Raw genomic sequence first — 20,223 nt, forward strand, 5'->3', positions numbered from 1 at the left:
CACTGAATTTTTTCATGTCATTAGCCAGCATGTGGTACATGAAACGTAGTGGTAACAGTCTGTCTGGTGAGAATAGGAACAACAAAGAGAATGTGATTAATAGGAAACCCAGAGTGCAGTACATGAAACATAATGGCAAAGGTCTACCTGGTGAGAACAAAGCGGCGAAAAGAACATGATTAAAAGGAATCAAAACAGTACCTAGCAAAACAGCTAAGTAGTAGCATAAAAAAGTAAGAGGAGGGAATTGTTTCCACAGCGTTCAAGTGCAACTTCAGGAAAATTGAGTCTTACTGATTAATAAGTGGCATATAGATTTAGTTCATAGGACTAGGCATTTCCACCCTATGGGAATATAGGAAGTATTGAAGAACCTGTAGAAGGGCCTCAGAACAGTAGAAGCAGCTAAATAGGTCTAGTCCAAAATCAAGTGTTTTTTAGCTCAGCTTCCTACACTTGAAGGCTAAGTGGTGACTGAGTAGCTGAGAATGCAAATATCATGCCTCAGGGAAAGTAGAAGAATTTGCCCAGTTTATGGGAATGTATCATAAACAAAATCATTTCATATTCCTCTTGTATATAACTACACCAACAGGTAACAAAAGCAGCAGTGCGTTCAGTGACTGGTGATTTCAGCAGTTTCCAAAGTAGTGCAGCATATATTGGATGTAAGGATTGTTGCCAAGTGTTCAAAGTCTGTTATTTACAAGTGTACAACTACATTCCAACTGAATTTCTGATTGACTATGAAGTTTCATCCACATTATGACCAGAATAGGTCTTATTTCTAGTATTTCTAGTATTTCTGGTTCTGGTAACATTTCTGAGGTTTTCATTTCAACTTTCTTTGGTATTTTCACGTGTGCTGCAGCGTAAGCACAAGCACTGCGTAACTTAACCCAAATCTGTCTTAGCAGTGTTGTAGGAAGAGACAAGTGTATTATTATTTTAGTATGATTTGGTATTCCACTACATCTAAGAATTGTATTTACCTTAATATTTATTCCTAATATTAAAAAGCAGTGGGGGAGATGATAGAAATGGGACTGTAAGACATGCAATTAAATCATTCTTAGGTCAGTGGGTAAACACAGACATTCGACGAGAAAGCCATGAAACGAGAAAAGATGTTAAATGGGCATAGAGTCATACAGGACAGCCACTGACGAACTGTATATCAGACTACACATAGTACATTATCAACAGTGGTCTCAGCTTGAAAGAGGAAGCAGAAAGTTAGTGTATGCATTTGAACAAAATATAAGGCTGTGATTCAATGTGATGAACACCCAGAGAGAAGCTGGATATAGACATACAGTTTCCTATTAATCTTTCAGTAGTAATGTTGATGAAAGAAAGAATGAGCAGTGTGAAACCTCATAATATTCTCAAGTACACCAGGATTGATCAGCAGCTTGCTATCAGGGAGAAAGTCTTTTGGATAAACTGCGGATCTCCTTTTACCCCAAATAACTGAAATGGTTGTTTAAAAAAAATACTAGTACTGACAATTATCCAGTGTAGTCTAATCTGCCCTGAACAAAATTGGATGAGAAATGCTAAGTTCTTCTCGATTGTTCTGACTTCTTTAAGACATTTTTGGAAGGTATTCCAAAATATGTATAAATTGCTTGTGGGTCCAGATGTATCCTTGGCTAACTGAAAAAGGTGCAACTGGCATTAAGGCCATGAATTCTTACTGAAAAAATTAAGGAAAAAGCAACCTATGATCATGATACATGGTGGTGGCAACTGGTAATATAATTTTATTGCAGAGCAGAAGCAGATGATAGGCTCATACTGTGAGGGGCAATGAAGGCCCCAAGACACTTACGGGGGATGTCCTTATGAAAGGCTTACGAGAGCCTTACTGCCCGGTTTGGCGTAGGATAGCTGGAGAAAGTTCGGTACACGAACAGCCTAGAGAATTAAGATCACTAGCATCATAAGGGTGGAAACAAATCCCCAACCAACAGTAGTTATGCGGACAAGATTTGGGTGACTGATTCATGACTATCATACTTGAACATGTATTCAAGTTAAGTCATGCCTGGAAGAAGGGCCATGTACTTAATAACTCATGGTTCCAGCAAACTAGAAAATGTTGATGCACAAATAACAGCAACACTGCAAACTGTTTAAAGGGAAAGACATAGCATACCGTAAACAAGAAGAAACAAGGAAGCTTGTATCAAGTAGAAAATTCTGAATTAGTTTGCAAGATTTCTGTCGAAAGTTTTTTTCTAAGAAATAATAAAAAAAACAGACCCCTCGTGACTAACCAGTGCAGAAAAAGCAATATAGAAAACAGACAAAAATCACCCTTTAAAGCTTAAAGGTGAGTAAGAAAGAAAGGCAAAAGGACTCCTAGAATATAAAGGAGAGGGAATCTGGCAGGACATGTTTTGGTGTGTTTGATCTCTGTTTACTGATTCTGTTTTTATGGATAACATGGATTTATAATTAACTTCTTTCTTCCTTACTGTTGTTAGGAAACACACAGCATTTGCCATTCCACAGTTTTTACTAAGCCCATCAGTTCACAAAAGTGACTGTATGTATGCCCACTGGTGACTTTGAAAATTGCTTGATAAATCAGGTATAAAACTATCTGAAGGAAAGGAAAGCTCATTAGATTGAGCTGCCCTCTCCCCTGAGGATCCCAACAGTGTCTGCCTGTATAAAATGAAAGAAAAAACCTCTCCCGTGACCTGGTTGCCCTCCTTCGCACAGAGTAGCCTGCCACGGCCCTGCAACTACTGACCTCCCCGAGACTTGTGAGGCCTCACATGTCGTGAAGGCGGAAGATTTTTTGTGCTATGATATATTTCAGAAAACAGCTCGAACCTCATTAAGCCTCTCACTCATTGAGGTATGCATTTGTCATGGCAAAATGGTAGCAAAATTTACATGATCAGCTTCTGCTGGGAAATCTTGACCTAATTACAGGGAAATTATCCTGGAGTCATTAGCTCGAATTCTGCCCCGGTTAGACCTCCAGTGATTTCAGTGGAGTTTGTCTGCATTGTATAGGTCTGAATTGGCCCCTAGCGGTGTGAGAGGCCTTTTAAAAATTTCTCATACTGAGAGACAGTACAGTAGAAGAGGCACAGTCAATGAAAGGTAACATAAATGTATATGTGACTGATTTATTTCAGGTCACCAGGAGACAATAATACAGTCAATCACCTTTACACTTATAAAGTAGATCTAATGTAAAGACCTTTGTGTAGTACAAAGAATCAATAAGAAGATACATAAACGAGGGAAACTCAGCCAAAAGTGGCTGTTTCATTTTAGTGATTGAATACCGGTAGCAATTGGACATTTTGGTCTACCATCCTACAGCATATATGAATAAATATATGTGTGTGTATATATGTACTTTTTCATATATGGTGTGTTATTTTGTCCTTTTAATGCAAAGTCATGGCTAAAATTCACTAGGTTAGAACATGGAATATTTATAAAGTAGAAGAATTTGCCCACCTGATGAATTTTTCATGACTACTACTTTTTCATTCTAGTTTCTTGAATATATCTTATATTTAGTCATAATAATCTTTGATGTAGAAAGCTCTTGCAGAATGCTGTACATAGTAATTAACAGGCTTTAAAATACATGGCTTAATTTAGAAGTTAATATTCTAATGAATTCCCTTAAGGGGAATATTTTCTGCTCAGCAAAGACATCGTAAGATTCCTAGTAAGGAAAAAGCTTTTTGGGGAAAAAAATTAATTTAGTTTGACAAAATATTATGGGATGAATGTTTTTTCATTTGACTTAGGTCAGTAGAGTTATTTCGATTTGACTTTGTTATTAGATGCTATTTTTAGATACTCTTTTATGTTGATGTTAAAAATGTTGTAATAAAGTTAAGTAATAGAAAATAAAAAAAAACTGCATCTGCTAACATTATAAGCATCTAGCTTGCTCATCTTTAAACCTGAACTTTTTTTGTATGAATATTAAATTAACTGGAAAATGCCATGGGGAACATGCAAATTATTCATGAATGTGTGTTAAATTCAGAAGGATTTTGTGACTTGAAAAACTAACAAGTATATCTTTAAGTTAAAAACTAACAGAAACTAAGTTTCAACCTAAAAATTGGGAAAATTCTACTGAAAAAATATTAATGAATTTCGCTTTGCATATTTTTGAGACAAAATGTATTGGTTTCTAATTTTGAATTTCCAAAAATATTTCAACAGTTTAAAAATTGGCCTTTTTTCTTTCGTCTCTTAAAAGGGCTGAAAATAGAATTAGATCTTTCGCTACAATCATGGAAGAAAGTTGTAGGTTGGCCCAAATATAAAGAGTTTTTCATGTCTGCTTCACATAGTCTGCTCAACATTTTCTGCTGTTGGGCAAGGGGAAAGAACAAGAAAAGAATATTCTTCTGGTTCTGTCCTGAAGAAAGCAGCCAGTGGCAGGGAAACCGAGCTGTTAATTTCCTTTTCCTTAGAGCGCTTAAATCAATCAAGTTCCAATCAAGATATTCTCAGTAGCTCTGAGTTAAGCATGTGAATTCTGCCTGTCATTTTCCCAGATCTCCAGAAACATACCCTTCATGCACTTAAATATATTTACCTTGGACATTACAGCTGGAGACTATGGAAGCAGTAAGATGTTTCCATCACTGTGATTCTAATTAGTGCTTGAAATGTAATTAATAATGATTGTATGGCAATCAGTATATCATAAAATACATATTAGATCATTACTCAGAGAGATTGGGAGATGGCAAATACTTAAAGGAAAAAAGTTGAATAACTATGGCAACACATTCTGTTGTTCTCTCATTGCTCTATTCGTGTCAACGTACAGCCCTATAAGACAAATATAAAAATTGTACATGTTGTCAGGTGTCTGTGCAATCCAGAATGGTGACCACTTGGAGGGACAAAGAGAATTGCTGTGCCATCAGATAAGTGATAAGGTCTTGTATTCAATGGTTTAGAGCAACGTATAGCTTCATGTATGTACCCAGCCTTTCTATATGCCCTCTTTTTGAAGAGCACAAGGCATTATGGAATCCAGATGCAAAGACCAAAGTATTGATTTCTGACCTGAACTGACCAAGTAAAATGCATTCTGCAACATCTCAAGTGCCTAGGAGAAGAGGTTATAGGAATAGTAATCATTGTTTTTATGGTGGACTTCAGTGACGGGCTTTCTCGTGGAAGGGAGGTGCGAGTGCCCAGAGGTGCTTTAGATTCCATCAAACATCATTCGGACTAGGGTAGCTCGCAGGGAGGCTGAGCCATCTGTTTCGCAGCACACAAGAGGGGAAATCAAAAGGAATTAAGGGCAGCTTTTTAACGCAGCTCACCAGAACCCGACAGCTCTCATTTCCCACAGTGGGAGGTGCTGGTTCTGATTCCTTTTGAAATGTAGCCACATGCTAAGCCTCTTCCGAAAATGCAGAATGCTGCTTCTAAAAGAAGATACACGGAAAATGAGTAAGTCTGCTCTAAAAAGTGTAGGCAAAAGTAGGGGTGAGGTGGATTCCATAAAATCCATATACTCAGGATGAGAAAAATCTTAAACAAAACCAAAAAACCCATGCACACCCACACACACCCACACCCCTCCCAAAACCCCACAGGTCAAAATCAATAGGCATTACTCCTACACTAATGAAAACTGAAAGGCATGGAGGAGTGCTGGAATGGTAACTGACAGTTGCATTTAAAATGCTTTTTACAGAGGTGAAGTCAGGGAAGCTGATAAACTTTTGACCCCTAGTGGCTTCATTCATTAAGATAAAAGAAAAATCAGTGTATATTATCTTCACTTTACTTGTTCGGAAGAAATAGCCTTGAGAACTAAAGATTTAATTATTATCAGAAGTTTTATGAATAGTGTATACATGACAAATGAGGGTAAAAAAATGTCTTAACACTATTTTAAACTTGAATTTGTTAGGCTAAAGTGGCGTTTCTGAGAAGAGTAGAAAAACCTCATCCGCAAATGTACTTTTGTGCCTCACAGCACCATGTTCTCTCTTGTCCTATTTCATCATGTAGAGAGAACCCATGTTTGTGCCAGCAGTAGAGAAAAACATCTGTTTTTACAATTATTAAGCATGAATTAAAAATGTTACTTTTGGCATTTCTGTCTGTTGAAATACAAATATCAGTGAAGAAATTCCTGTGCTTAATAAAATCAGTCTATGGTACAACGATCTGTGGTACTAGGACTGTTCCATGTTTAAAGTAAATTTCTTTGTCACCCATATTTCAGGTCAGACAGTCCGTTCAGGGGCACAGAATAAAGTGGTAGGTTTGAAGAGGTCCAGGTTGAAGACTCCCTCTGTTACTGTCCTGTCGATATCCATAGATAAATTGATATTTTCCATGAGTCTGTGTTCCCCTGGAGGAGGACAGGGTTTTATTAAAGCTGGACATTATTAACATTGTTGTGCTGCACTCTACATCATACATATTTTACAACATATATTTTCCCATAATAAACAGCAATGTGCTTGAATACATTCAGGTATTTATTCCAGTTATACTGAAGTCAGAGATAAAATGAGTGTTGACTTCAAAAGTAATAGGATCTTTTGCCTCTGCCCAATCAGAAAAGTTAAGTGTGTACTACTAGTATGTCAGTTATTCCTTAAGCATTGTGTTCCTGCCTCCAGAATTAACCTGGACAATCAAAATACTTTTTTCATCTAACAATGTCTGCTCAGCCTTACTTAGATCATGACTCAAATCTTCTTTTTCTTATGCCTGTATTTATACTGAAGAGTTTTGTGGTTGGGGTATTTCCCATTCCTCGTTCCTGAAGTTATTAGAAGACTGTTGAAAACACATACCTCACCATAGCCTTTCCCCTTTGGTTTTACCTTTCCCATGCAGGGAGTCCTCAAACTCCATATCCTTCATTTTAGCTGCCATCTGCTCCTTTGAATTCTCCTTTTGGCACATTTTACAATTTAGACCTCAGATTTTCTATGATGAAGATTGTGTTGCATGGAAACTATCTCGGTAAAGCAGTATGCCAACCCTCAGTCAGGCTCAAAACAGTACTGTAGACTTGAATTAAAAAAAAAAATTCTTCTTAATTCTTCTGTGAGGATTATGATCCAAGCAAGGCATTTGAACAGAGAAATGTATGCCTCTGGTTCTGTGCAATTTTGTTTACTCTGTTTTAGAATGTTTTCTGGTAAACAGACTGAATGCTTTTCATCTTCATACAATCTACAGAATTTTTGTATAATGATAGACCTCTTGTCTGTTAGTTCGTTGGTTTACACAGCCTCTAGCTCCAGGAAACATGGGACTAGTATTTTTGCAAATGGTATATTAGAAAATCTTAATTTGCAGAAAACTGCCAAGTATTTGGGCAAGCACCAGAAATTGCAGGATCCATATGACCATTTTAATTTGCCATGAAATTTTAGGATTTGGAAGTTGTCAGTCGTGCCTATGTGTTCGTTGAACTTCCTAATATTTATTTCAGTGAGACAAGTTAATTTGGGAGTACTTTGCTGGCAGCAGACTAGCTGGTTGAGGTGGGTCTGGGGTGAAGAATGGCACCATAAGTTCAGGAGTTAACATGGGTGTCTGGTGTTACCAGTCGCAGGACTATGCAGAATTGTGGTTTGTTTGTTTTAACTGCTATTTTTGCTTGGTTTTGAGCATTGCTTATTGTCTTCTGAATCCTTTCAATTTTATTGCCTTCCTTTTTGAGGTATGAACAGCTAAAGTTAAATTTGCATTTCAGTACTGGTTATCACCAATATCCTTTCTATTCCTGTTTCTTGGTTCCTCAAAAACTTTTTCTGCTAATTGACTATCATATAATATGGTAGTAACTCTACCTTCTTCTTTCTGCTGGAAGATTTGGGGATGCTCAAACCATGCTCAACCATTCCACTACATATCTCAAGCCCACTTTGTTTCATCTTGAAATCTTGTAGCCATGATAGGATCTGAGATGGGATCTGAGAAAGCCTTGTTCTGCTCCCTCCATGAGGAATTAGTCCTCTGAGTAACCTGCTCTCAAAAGCAGACCAAACTACCTCCACTCACTCAGCCTCTGCTGCCTGAGCCTCAGTCTGCTCACCTGCTAGTATGGACAAGTGGTGTATGTGGCACTGCATCCAGGAAGCTTTCACTTAACCTAAGTCAAATACTTGGGTACACATATGCAGCAGATCAGCTCACTTGGCCTCCAGTGCAAGTGCAAAACCAGACTCAGACACATTGTGAGCATCTGAGTCAGCTTTTATTGTAGCTTTTTTTTTTCCAAGGGGGAGAACATCCATAAAATAAAATTTTAAAATATTAAAAAGAATTTTTTTAATTAAAAAAATAAAAAATAGAAGATACCATCATCCTTAGTATTTTACAGTGTGAAACATTGTTTTTTGAAAATTCTCCGTTCACATAAGAATAGCTGATCAAATTTCCAGTAAAACATCCAAAAAAATCCCAAATGAGATCTCTTCAGGCATTCATAAATGTGAAATTATTTGAATTGGAAGGCGAAGCTTTCCACATATGATGATGGAGACATAATGGATAAAGTTTTGCATCCTTAAGTGTAACAGATGCTAACAGTTACCTACTTAACCATAAATATTTTATAACCTTTTTCAGTATTTAATTTTAAGGCTATATATTTGGATGTTGGAGAAGGCTCTTGGAAACTGGAAGAAGCAAAGACTACACTATAATTTATGGTCTAATACCTTAGCTATTTGAGTACACTAGATTTTGCACATAAAAGTGCTAAGATATTTACTGAAAACTTTCTTTACTCTTTTGGAACATGCATGTCTTAAAACAATGTGTATGGCTGTGTGTGTATGTATATATGTGTATATATGTATATATAAAAAAATTCTGTGATATTACAAGTCATGACAGACAACTACTGATTTCAGAATGACTGCATTAAGTACCATTGTGCCTTTGGCAGCTCTTGAAATGTTGGTAGGAGCTGTAACTAAGAAGTGAATAATTGTTTTAAAAACAAATTCTTTTACACTTTTTTTCTTAAGCAGAGCATTCTGCCAAATACTAGATTCTGTATTTCTTCAGTGGGTACCAGGTTGATTTCCTTGTCCTACAGAGTTGTGAATGCAAAGGCAGAAAACAAATATCATTCTCTAATTTTGTCTTCTGCAAAATATAGAATTGCACTTGCCAGCTAAATCTTACTGAAACATTTGGTTCATATTTAAGCATTTTCTAATTCAGCACCAGGCCCTGATGTGTTCACTTAGGAAGTAAATAAGAATCAAGTGAGAATAAATTAATCACCTCTCAGGGCGTTTCCAACACAGTCATTTTAAAAGAAGCTAATTTTCTACATTTCAACTATACTTGAGATTTTGGTTGGGTGTCCAAGGCATTCACAGCAAGAGAAATATTTTAGAGTAGAAATGTCTGATTTTTATAACGCAATGCTGAATTTCCTATACCTGCTTGCTGGAAATTGTGGCTCACTTTCTGTTAGAAATTTGTTTCTTGAAACAAAATTAAGAAGGGAAGAAGAAAGAACAAGTTTTTCATAGGTCTTAAGTGCTTAAATGGATATAAACCTATGAAAATAAGAATGCAGGCTTCCTCTCTTAAGTGCTACAGGCATTTCTAGGGATTTTTAATTAATGATTTTGATTTGTACTTAACATCTGTCATCCAAGCATAGTTTTATCAGTGCATAGGGAGTTATTGTAGACGTGCAATAGTGAGTTACCTGGTGTTCTCCTTCTTGATGTTAGCTTTTTTTAAGAATAGCTTCAAATACAGCCTAGCTAGCTGAAGATAGAAAGAGGCATTGCCCTTCCTGAGGGCCTGTGAAGAGTATTGTGAAGAGATGTACTGGTGTCCCAGCATTACCTACTAGAAGGATTTGTTCTTTTGCTTTGTTTTTTTTTTTTTTTTCAACTTCCCTTTCAAACTCAGACAAAACCTCTTATTCACGTTAACAGAGGTACCCTGATCACCTAGCATAAATGCTGTGTTCTCCAAATTTATTGCCAACCAAATTCTAGACCAGAATCTAGAACTAGACTCTAGAGTCTGGAGTCTCGCAGAGTTGGAAGAAATGTTTAAAATTAGAGATACAAAACAGTTTAATATGATAATTCCCATTCCATGTTTCAGTGTCATCACTCAATATTACTGAGTTGAAGAGAGAAGTAATGGCCCCAGCAATCACATCATTAGACCAGATTTCTAGATTATGGAGGCGGGGTGGGTGGGAGAGAGAAATAGGAGCAGGGGGCAGATGCTTCTGTAGGAAACAGGAACAAAGCTTAAAAAATGTTTCTACTTAATCTGTTATCTGTATTTAATGTAACATCATCACAGGCAAAGTTCCTGTGTTCATCACTCCCACTAGATATCACTCAATATCAGATGACCTACTAATTTTCATTTCAAGCAGTGGTGTGAACCAATTTCAATGTAGACAGACAAATTATGCTTCTTGAAAGAATTTTCTTTTCCTTGGGTTTTACTCTTCCTTTTCAATAACTTGTGGTGAGAATTTTTTATATCACTGGTTGCAGTGGCAGCCATTTGAGCTACTGTGAACTGGTGAGTTCGTGTTAATCATCCAAGCTGTGGCTTTGAGATGTCTTTATCACATTTAACATCAGAGGCAGTGCGGGACAGAGAGAGGCTGTGGTTTGATGATACGGGAGCTTTGGTGGAACCACTGCCTGTCATGATTAGTCCTCTGCTTGATGATACCCTGCCTCATCAGTCATGTGAGAGCTGCCTGCAGCGCCGTGCTATGAACTGGAGGAGACGATTGAGCCAGCTTAAGGAAAAACAAACTAAAGTCTGCAGACTAGGGAAGAGGAGAGGAGACAGACTTCTTGGGCTGATATTTTCAATGAAACATCTGTATCATTAAAACTGCAGTCTTAACTACTGATGCTGAGTTTATTGGAAGTCAGTAAGCCATAGTAGTCTGAAGATCCTTTGATATCCTGAGATTTAATGCCGAGCAGAGTATCATTTATTTTTAAGTTCTCTTAATTTGAAGTTGGAGTAAGAAAATGTTGTTTCTTGTTCTTGGATCCTACTGCTCACAGGCGATTTATTTGGATCATTTTGCAGAACTCTTCCTGCATTGCCTTTTACATAGAGATAATAGAGTATATCAAAGTTTGTTCTTTTATATATGGCTCTTACCTTTTACTTTAATGTTAAGGGCAAACATACTTCACATTAATATAAGATTAACACAAGCGTTACTATAAACACAAAACTCATATTACATTATAGTGATTCTGCCTCCTTCAACTTTACTTTTACTATGCTTCAAAATTCAGATTTTTTCCAGATTTCTCAAGTCATCTACCATTGTATTAGAAATACCCTGAAGCTTGGCATCGGTGTTCAGATACTGTCTGAACGTTGCTTTCTCACATTACCACTCTGAAGCTAATAGTGTGATACATCCTGGAGGATATATATTCTTTCCAAATCTATCTCCAAGTCTTGATTTCACCCCCCCACCCCCACCCCCAGTATGCTTTTACCTTTCAGTATTACCTCTGAGGAAAATATGATTGAGTTATCCCGAATGTGCATCAGATTTTTTCTAAGAAAATAAAAGCTAATGGCTGTGCTGCCATATGTCTGATTATATTTTGTCAATGGTGCATTACATGGGAAAGAAACACGTGCTTGAAAACATTTTAAAACTGCAGATGAGTTTACAGCTTAAGGTCATGCAATATTGTAATCAGGCCATGACTTTAAGATGTCCGCGAGAGTTGTTGGGGGATGTCTTTGTCAAATACCTGCCTCGGGCCCGCAGCGTCGCCCCTCGAGGCCCCTGGAGGAGAGAGGCTGGGCAGGTTGTTCTGGTCCACGGCAGGCACAGCGAGCCAGCGGACCCTGCCAGCTCACTGGAGCAGGGTGATTCCAGCTTATTCCCTCTCCGCCTCTTTGAAATAAGTAGAGAGAGTAATTTATGGCTAATTACTAGGGGTATGAGTCACTATAAATAGCTTTTCAAAATAACTTCAAGATTTAAATCGCTGCTGATAGAAAAGAAAGTGTCGTGTGGGGATTTTTCAGTGTGATAATTTAGTGAATTTACTTAACTAATGGAGAGTTGAGTGCTGACATTCCAGCTGAGGCAGGATGATAAAGCAAAAATAGTGTATTCTTTGAGTAGTCTGTGGCTTATTAAAGGCTGCTTTTTAAACATGGTCTGTCAAGCTGTGTGGGATGAAACGAATCCTGCTACAGATAGCGAGGGATTAAGCTCATTTGATAATAAATAAATGTGTGCATGAAGTACAAACAAGTTCATACCTGCATTTTCATACCTGATTTTAATATGCATCTTTCATCCAGACGGGTGCAGGGTTAAGAAATACAGTAATGACAGCTAGACCTAGGTCCTTAGCCTTTTACAAAGCAATTCTATACTTCTGCTGTCATATATCATAGCATGCTGTTAAACTGCAATGAGGAAGATGAGTTAATTTTTCATCAGTGACATCTGTCTATTAATATTATATTAATTCAGCCAGTCAGGGTTTTGAATTTAAATATTTTGTTCTCTGATAAGATATACTGAGTAGTTCTAATCTCACTAAAGGTTACAGTGGCCTTCTCTCTTTAGTAGGCACAGTATGCATGGTACATGTGATCGTACTGTCTTCACTTTGGTTACTGATTTAAAAGACAAAGACTTTACTGTCTTGTGCTTGATTTCTGGAAACAATAGGAGACAACAAAGGATCAGTTGTTATGGTTATTTGTAAGAGAATTTGGCTGTGCAGGAATAGAAACATAGTCCCTTTCTGAAAGAATTTATAGCCTAAAACAGCAGTCAAATAGTCAAAGGTAATTGAATAAGCAGAGATGTAATGTTACCAGCATAACTGTCTCAGCGTCTGAATGGTTCATTTCAACTGAGATTCAGTTATCCTGTTTTATAGAGATGTGTACATAAGTACAGAGTGATGCCATTGAAACATCCCTCAGAGTAATATCAGAACCTGGTTTTGAACTGCCGATACTAGTATTCATTACAGAAATTAATTCTACAAATAACACTTAAATAGCTGTCTGTTTAAAAAAATTTAAAAAAGGAATGAGTTTTGAATATACTTCATATAATTGAATAATGTTAATTTTAATATGCGTACACAGTCACACATACAGAGTCACATTTTTATTTATTCATTGCTCAAGCAAAAGTTGAGCTTGCAGTTAATAGAGATTTTGGACATTTACATAATTTAATAACTGAACTTCTAACTAACTTTCATGTTCTGTTCAGCTTGTCTAGTTTTCCTCTCTGCGACTGATACCTTGAGAAATTGCAACAGACTTAGTTTGGACAGAACTCATAATTAATTTATTGGTTCTGTTGCTCTCGAGGTTTAAAAGTCAATTTCCTTCTGTGGAATTAACTGTCATGTTGTTATTGAACTAATGATGTGTCTGATAAGTTCAATGTAAAAACAATAGGATGGTATTTTCTCTTTGTTTCTCTGTTACAAGCAGATTTTACTTAAAATCAGTAAATATTCAATAAAACAACATTTTCATCCTGTTATTATAAAGTTTAAAAGCTTGATCTAATTTTCTCTCTATGTATACATACACACACATACACACACACAAACCCCATAATAGATCCGTGTAATGTCAAAATATGTATCTAGAATCTAAAAGAAAATTTATAGAAGTGAAGGGATAAAGTACCTTGTTTAGGACAGTTTATCTTATACGTTTCATAATGTACTGTTCTTGTAATGCATCCTTCTTGTTTAGTTGAGCACTAAGTTATATAAATAAAAATATTTTTATTCACCTATTTGCCTCAGAAAACTCTAGTTAGAGGCAAAATGGTTCATTGGTGCTTCACTGAGACAGTAATTCATTATTTTCCATCGATCGGTTTGGACAGCCCCTAGCAGAACACCGCACTACTTGGCAATTAGGAGTGATGATGTGTCCAGACTGATAGTCACATACAGCTGCATACACAATGCTGTATTAAATTAACTAGGATTTATAGTTAGTAGTGAATGTAGTTCATGTTTGTTGAGAAGATGCTCACAGTCATACGGCTCTGTTATGTCTGATAATGTTTCACTAAAATAAGAAAAGATTTTCCTGCACTTTCTCTGTTTCCTCCTATCATAATACATGGGTTGATACTGAAGGCAGACAAGCCGATTTACCAGGTGTGGTACTGATCTTTGAGGAAATGTTTGAAATCCTTGTCCCTGCCAAGTGCAAGTTCTAAGAGTGCCATAGTGAGTTAACACCTCCAGGGACGCTAAGAGCTTTGAGCCCTTCAGTCTGTCATGCCCCAAATAAATGGGCTATGTTGTCAGGCAGAAAAGAGGAGTCCTTCAGAAAAATGTGTGTGTGGAATTGATTTTGCAAGAAATCAAACAGCTTAAGCTTGCATATCAACTGGTGGAAAAGACTGACTAAAAGAAAAAAAGAAGTGGTATGGATACATGTCTTTAATGCCTTAAGAGGATTTCTATCACATTTATGGAGAGCCCTCTCAGACTTGTAGATGCTTTTAGAGTATCCAAGTGAGAAGCACTTGATTGCTGCTTTCTCTTTTGTTGAAAACTTTTCAAGACTGTAAGAAAACCATTTTTGTGATGAATGTGTATATAAACATTCTGACTGCAAGGAGAGAAAGAACTAGGTCACTGACATACTTTTAAAATACGGTTTTACTGTGAATATGTCTATCTACTGGCTTTCTGTTGAACAGACGGGTAATAGATACAGTCTACAGTCTAAGGTGCAATCTGATGGTGACTTAAGGCAATTTAATGGTTATCTACAACAAAAAGGGAAAGGTTCTAGTATGCAAATATATATTCCTATTGCTTTCCTCAGACCATAAATGTTTGGACTAGAGAGTTAAACAGGCACACACACATTTTTCTCACATGCAATATCTGATGTTACTGAAGTTGAAACTGTATAAAATAAACTAGCTTTTCTTGATGTTTTCTTGTTCATTTCATATATTGATAAAATGTATATAATTATAACAATTAGCACTATTTGGATTTCTTCATCTCTTTCTCTCCCTTTCTCTCCTTCCTTCCTCTCCTTTGTGCAGCCTCAGATGAAGAGGAGCCAACCTCAGCAGGTATGAGTATTTTATGATTATACCTGTATCTCAATAACCAGTCTTAATGGCTAGGTTTTTTATTCTTGTTGTTTTAACCAGTGTGTGCATAACACATACTAAATATCCTTATCAATGTATATTTTTTTCCCTTCTGCCTGCTCCCCTTCCTTTTGGCTGTTTTTTGCTCGATTCCGAAGCCATTGAGATATATACTTTGAACGTTTCTTCCAGCAGTAGTTCAGAATCTTCCTTGCTACTTGTTCCTTCCTTTGTGCTCCTTCCTTGGCTAAGCTGGTACGTGGGGCTCCACACACAGAACCAGGTCAGAAACAATCAGGAGTTCAAAATAATCAGTTTTTTGCTCATTTGTAATCTGTCTTTATGCTGATGAAGCTCAACCGTATCATCCCAAAACTGACATCCTTAAAGACAGTACAGCTTGGGAAAAGGCAGCAAAGGAAGGGAAGGACAGAGGATGCAGAAGCATCCAGCTTAAAGTAAACATTCAGCAAACTATGGCTGGGATAGCTGCTCAGAGAACGTTTATTTCCATTGACAGACTGCCAAGTAGTGAGAACAGTTAACAACACAGTCATAAAAATTAGTTTAGAAGCTCCATGAGAGATACACACATGAAATGTTTATTCTGTTGCTAAGATTAACTATTTCTAATTAATTGGCAATCTATTAGCTTGGGAGTATTAAAAAAAAAATGCCAAAGAAGAACACTGCTAACCAGCTTAACATATTTTAAATAGCTTTAAGTTGTATAAACTCAGTGAGTTAAAACATCAAATGAATAGACAATTACTTTATAGTGGCTTGTTAAAAGAAGTCAAGGTCTCTAGAGGATCAAAGCAGAAAAGGTAAGGAGAGTAAAAGAAGGAAGGACAGTGTTTAGAACACTAACCCTACAACTTGGGAGCAATATAAGTAATTAGGATACAATGGAGAACAATAAAGGAAAAGACTGAGAATACAACCAAAAGTAGAATATGAGGAGAGAGGAAGAATAGTTAAGAATTGCGCTGAATAGAGAAGGAAGTCAAAGGGAGTTTTTAATATGAAGACTGCAGCAGAATAGAAAGAAAGCATGACTGAATGAGGAAAAACAATGCAAATCAAGAAGAAAGGGAGAATTTGAGCACAAACGTTACAGTACCAACATACTCTTGAAGAGCATATTTTATCATTGTTAAGCATCAGCCTCCAACTCTGTTTCCTGGGAAATCTGTTAGTATTGAAATTTTCATGGAAAATATATATTAATAGAAAGCTACTGCAGCTGTTCAAAAGAAGAGTCAGTTACAAAAGCAGATATGCAAGGTCTTGCCCGCCCTGTTTTTTTTTATAGGAGAGAAAAAAGAGAAAGCCTTTGTTTCCTCTTGCAGAACTGATTTAACTATGCCCTTTTTCATACAGATAGTGTTTTGAGGCATGTTTGAATGCACAGCAGTAACATCCAAAACAGTCTTGCAAAGACTGTACATTGCAAAACAGTCATTCCAGTTGCAGCCAATGGAGCATCTCCTGAACATGCCGCATGTCTCTCTGAATTTGGAACACTACTGCAGTCTTTGTGAAAGTCCATATTCATGGGCTGGTCAAGCTAACCAGATGCATCAGCTGAAAATAAATAAAAGAAAGGAAACAAAATTTATAAGACAGTGGCACAGACTCCACCACAGATCCCTGCTAAACTGCCTGGCTGGAGTTTCACAAAAGCCTTACAAATTCTATATTCAGCTGCTCAGGAATACTTGCCTTCTAGAATGCCAGACGACGGAGTTCGTTGTTTGCTTTTTTAGTGATATAAGTGGGATTTTTGTTGTTGTTTGGTTGGTTGGTTTTTTTAAGCACTTCACACTTTCCTTAACGTACCCTGTGAGACTGCTTTGGTTATTTCCCCACATAAATCTTGTGTTTGACAAAGCTGAGCTAATAATTTACAGTGAATAAAATACTCTTTTGAGTATTGTTCTGTCACAGAGTATTCCTAAACATTCATAATCTCCTTGAATTCACCCGTTACCAATGATATTTTTACATGAGGTTTTTTCAGATATTTTCCTCAAAGCCTTGATAATGTATGTTTCAAATTCAAATTAGGTTACTTGTGGTTGGTTGAGTGATCTGCACATAATTTTGGCTGTTATTTTTACTATTATAGTTCTTTAGTGTTTCAGAGTTTGTTGTTATCCAAAAATGTGTGCCATTATTTCATGCGGTAATAGCTATACCAGTGTAACTTTCTGTGTGGATACCCTTTTCGGAAACACCAGTGACCTCTTTCCACGTTAGTTATGCCACGAGAAGGTGCTATTCACAGTAATAGTATAGGTAAGGGAGTCACAGTGACACGGCAGTGCGGATAGATGTTCCCACACAGACAAATCAACAGTCCTTGTTTATTGAGACCTCACTGTGCTACAAATGCAGAACTAGAATGTTTTTGGTCTTTGATTTGAACGGCTGAACAAATGCCTCTGGCACAAATCGTACATGGTTGATTTACAGTATGAGACAAAATACATATATGTAAACATCTGTGCCAGTAAATCTCAACTGCTCATCAATATGTTACAGGGAAGCATGACTAAATACCTGCTGAAGTAGTAAGGTGAATTAATGTAACATTAGCACTTTTTATTATTTCATCTGGTTCTAGGACTTAGATATTTCACATGATTAGATTCTGTTGTGAATAATTTTTGAAAAACATTTTATTTGGAAAATTTTGATTATTTTGAAGCTTTTCACAGGAATCAATTTGACTAAACTTCTCTAGCTACAGAATGAATTGGGGTTCTTTTCTTATTCAGAAGGAAGGCTCCCACTTGAAAACAGTCAATAGTCACCTACCTTTGGAAGAACAATTCCAGTCTCTGCCTTAAGTAAGAAAGATTGGTTCTTCAACTCTACTGCTGGGTGTTAACAGACTATAACCTGACATTATATGTATATTTACAAAAAATGTGACTATGAACAAAATAGCTTATATGCAAGTATAGATATAATATTTTAGAAATTGTGTAAGATGGAGAAAGCATTTTTTGCACAATTGTGCGTATCCTGTTTTAGATCTTCATTAGCAAAGCAGTTAAGTACATAGTTAGCATGTGAAAACTCTCTTTAAATGAATGGGCTATTATTTTTGCAAGTGTGTGTTTAAGCATCTGTTTGCTAGATAGGATCTTAAAAAAGTGCTTCTAAGTTGCATTATCACTACACCCTATGTAAATTTTAACAATAATGTGCGCTGTTTTGTTCCTGAGGAAGTCAGAATCAAAATGGGCCTGTTGCATTAAAGGCAGGCATGAGGTTTTAAATCTGGTGATGAAGGGCTTATGAAAATAAAGTTATACTTAAACACTCATTATATTCTATATGTATTATTTGTTTCAGCTTTTCCAAAGGAATTACTCCAGAATTTTATAAGTAAAGTGCAATTGTTGTCTAGCTAAACATTAGTTTATATCTTACAATGCTATAAACAATTCTAGATCTTCAAATGCTTTGTAATTTGTAGTTTCTTAGTAATTTATAGTTTCTGTTCATTTTGCTTTAAGATATGACCAGATGTTGCTGTTTTGAAAGTAACAGATTGAGACATTCTTCTGGAATTGTTTTAATACAATTATTTCTCAGATTGTTTTGGCCTTTACGAAGCTGTGTTTGCATAAAGTAGATATCCATTCCTTATAGTAATACTCTTTGTAGTCATATAGTTTGAAGAAAGGGATGCAAGAATAAGTTGATACTGCATCCAAAGAGATGCCACCTGGCATCTCTTACAGTGATTTCAGTGGGATATGGAAATCTCTTGGAAAAGAGAGAGCCTTGTGTAGACCTAAACCAAAGTTCTATCAGCTACCAGGTTTTGCTCCTTTTTTTTATAAAAGGAGTATGTTTCGTCCAGTTTGTGAGATTTATTTTAGTTGGAGTATCATTAACCTTCTGATTCTAGTACTGATCCAGTGGTGTCACTGAGGAGGTATGTACACACTTCCAGCAACGAGGCCCCGAAGTCATCATTTAGCATTCAAAATCATTAGAAGTACCTTATGATTCTCTCCTATAACAGCTGCAGGGGAGGAAAGATGAGAAGTATAATCAGAAGCCAGGATGTAATGATAATAGTTATTCTTCTAGAAATTGCCATATGCATTGTTTTCCCAAACAATACCTTGACTTATGAAAAAAAAAGTATCAGGAATATATTGCAGTTAATACACTGTGTTTATGAGCATTATACTCATTAAAAACTTCTAACTGACCTATGAATGGGATCAAAACTGGCATTTCTTCTTACGTTTAATCAAGGAGATATAGTAATGCTATCTCCCATAAGGTAATGCTATTTGCTTTTAGGGATGGGGTTTAGCTCCTCTGACCGTGGCCCCTCCAAGTAACCTCATAGAAAGCAAGTCACTTAAATTTTACTCTTGTTGTTGTAACTGTTAGGATGAGCATGAATAATACTGGAATAATAAATGTCCTGTGAGCATACCTGTATAGAAATGGTATTTTGCAGTTGTTCTTTTGGTTTCAGAATGCTGCGGTCTGAGCAATGAACTGTAATTATAACTTATTCAACTTCTTTCATCTAAGGCAAAGCTTGCTTATTTTTGGATGCTTTTTAAACAAAGTGAAACTTGTTTTTCAAATGATCCTCTCAGTTTCAACAAAGGTTTTCTTAATTCATCTTCTGGATAAGCACTGATCTAGAACTTTTTTTCCATTCCACTTCAACACATACAGTTTTATGTTGCCTTAGACATCTCTTCATCCTCTCTTTTGAGCCACTTCTGCATATCTGTTCATTTCTTTTGCATTTTGGATCAATTGAATGGTTTTACTGTAACAAAGCTCGTACATCCTGTGAAAGCAAACTAGGGAAGTCTTAGAACAGTTCTCTTGGAGACTTGTTCCCATGTTTCTTTTCCCATGTCCACACATGGCGTGTCTTTTTTGAGCAGTGTATTGAACTAGGAGGAGGTTGCTTTGCATTGTAATGCTGAAAATTGTTCTTGAGCTTAGTGTATCAGCTTCTGTTGGATGTTCTGCTATTTGAAGCTTTGTATTTCAAAATGTTTCTCCATAGTTTAATG

At 36.5% G+C, this 20,223-nt stretch overlaps 1 protein-coding gene across 2 annotated transcripts in view; it reads left to right on the forward strand.

Annotated features, from left to right (window-relative positions):
• Nucleotides 1-20,223, forward strand: part of LOC112987221 (EGF-like repeat and discoidin I-like domain-containing protein 3) — a 262,428-nt gene that overhangs the window by 87,107 nt on the left and 155,098 nt on the right. Inside the window, exon 3 of one of the 2 annotated variants that reach the window (XM_026106998.2) lies at nucleotides 15,101-15,130. The exons of the other annotated variant lie outside the window; for it this stretch is intronic. Within the exon in view, the coding sequence (XP_025962783.1) occupies nucleotides 15,101-15,130 (30 nt within the window). The remainder of the gene's footprint in view (nucleotides 1-15,100; nucleotides 15,131-20,223) is intronic. 2 annotated transcript variants of the gene reach the window in all.

This window comes from Dromaius novaehollandiae, chromosome Z (assembly GCF_036370855.1).
Source record: "Dromaius novaehollandiae isolate bDroNov1 chromosome Z, bDroNov1.hap1, whole genome shotgun sequence".
In the NCBI taxonomy this organism is placed as follows: domain Eukaryota; kingdom Metazoa; phylum Chordata; class Aves; order Casuariiformes; family Dromaiidae; genus Dromaius; species Dromaius novaehollandiae.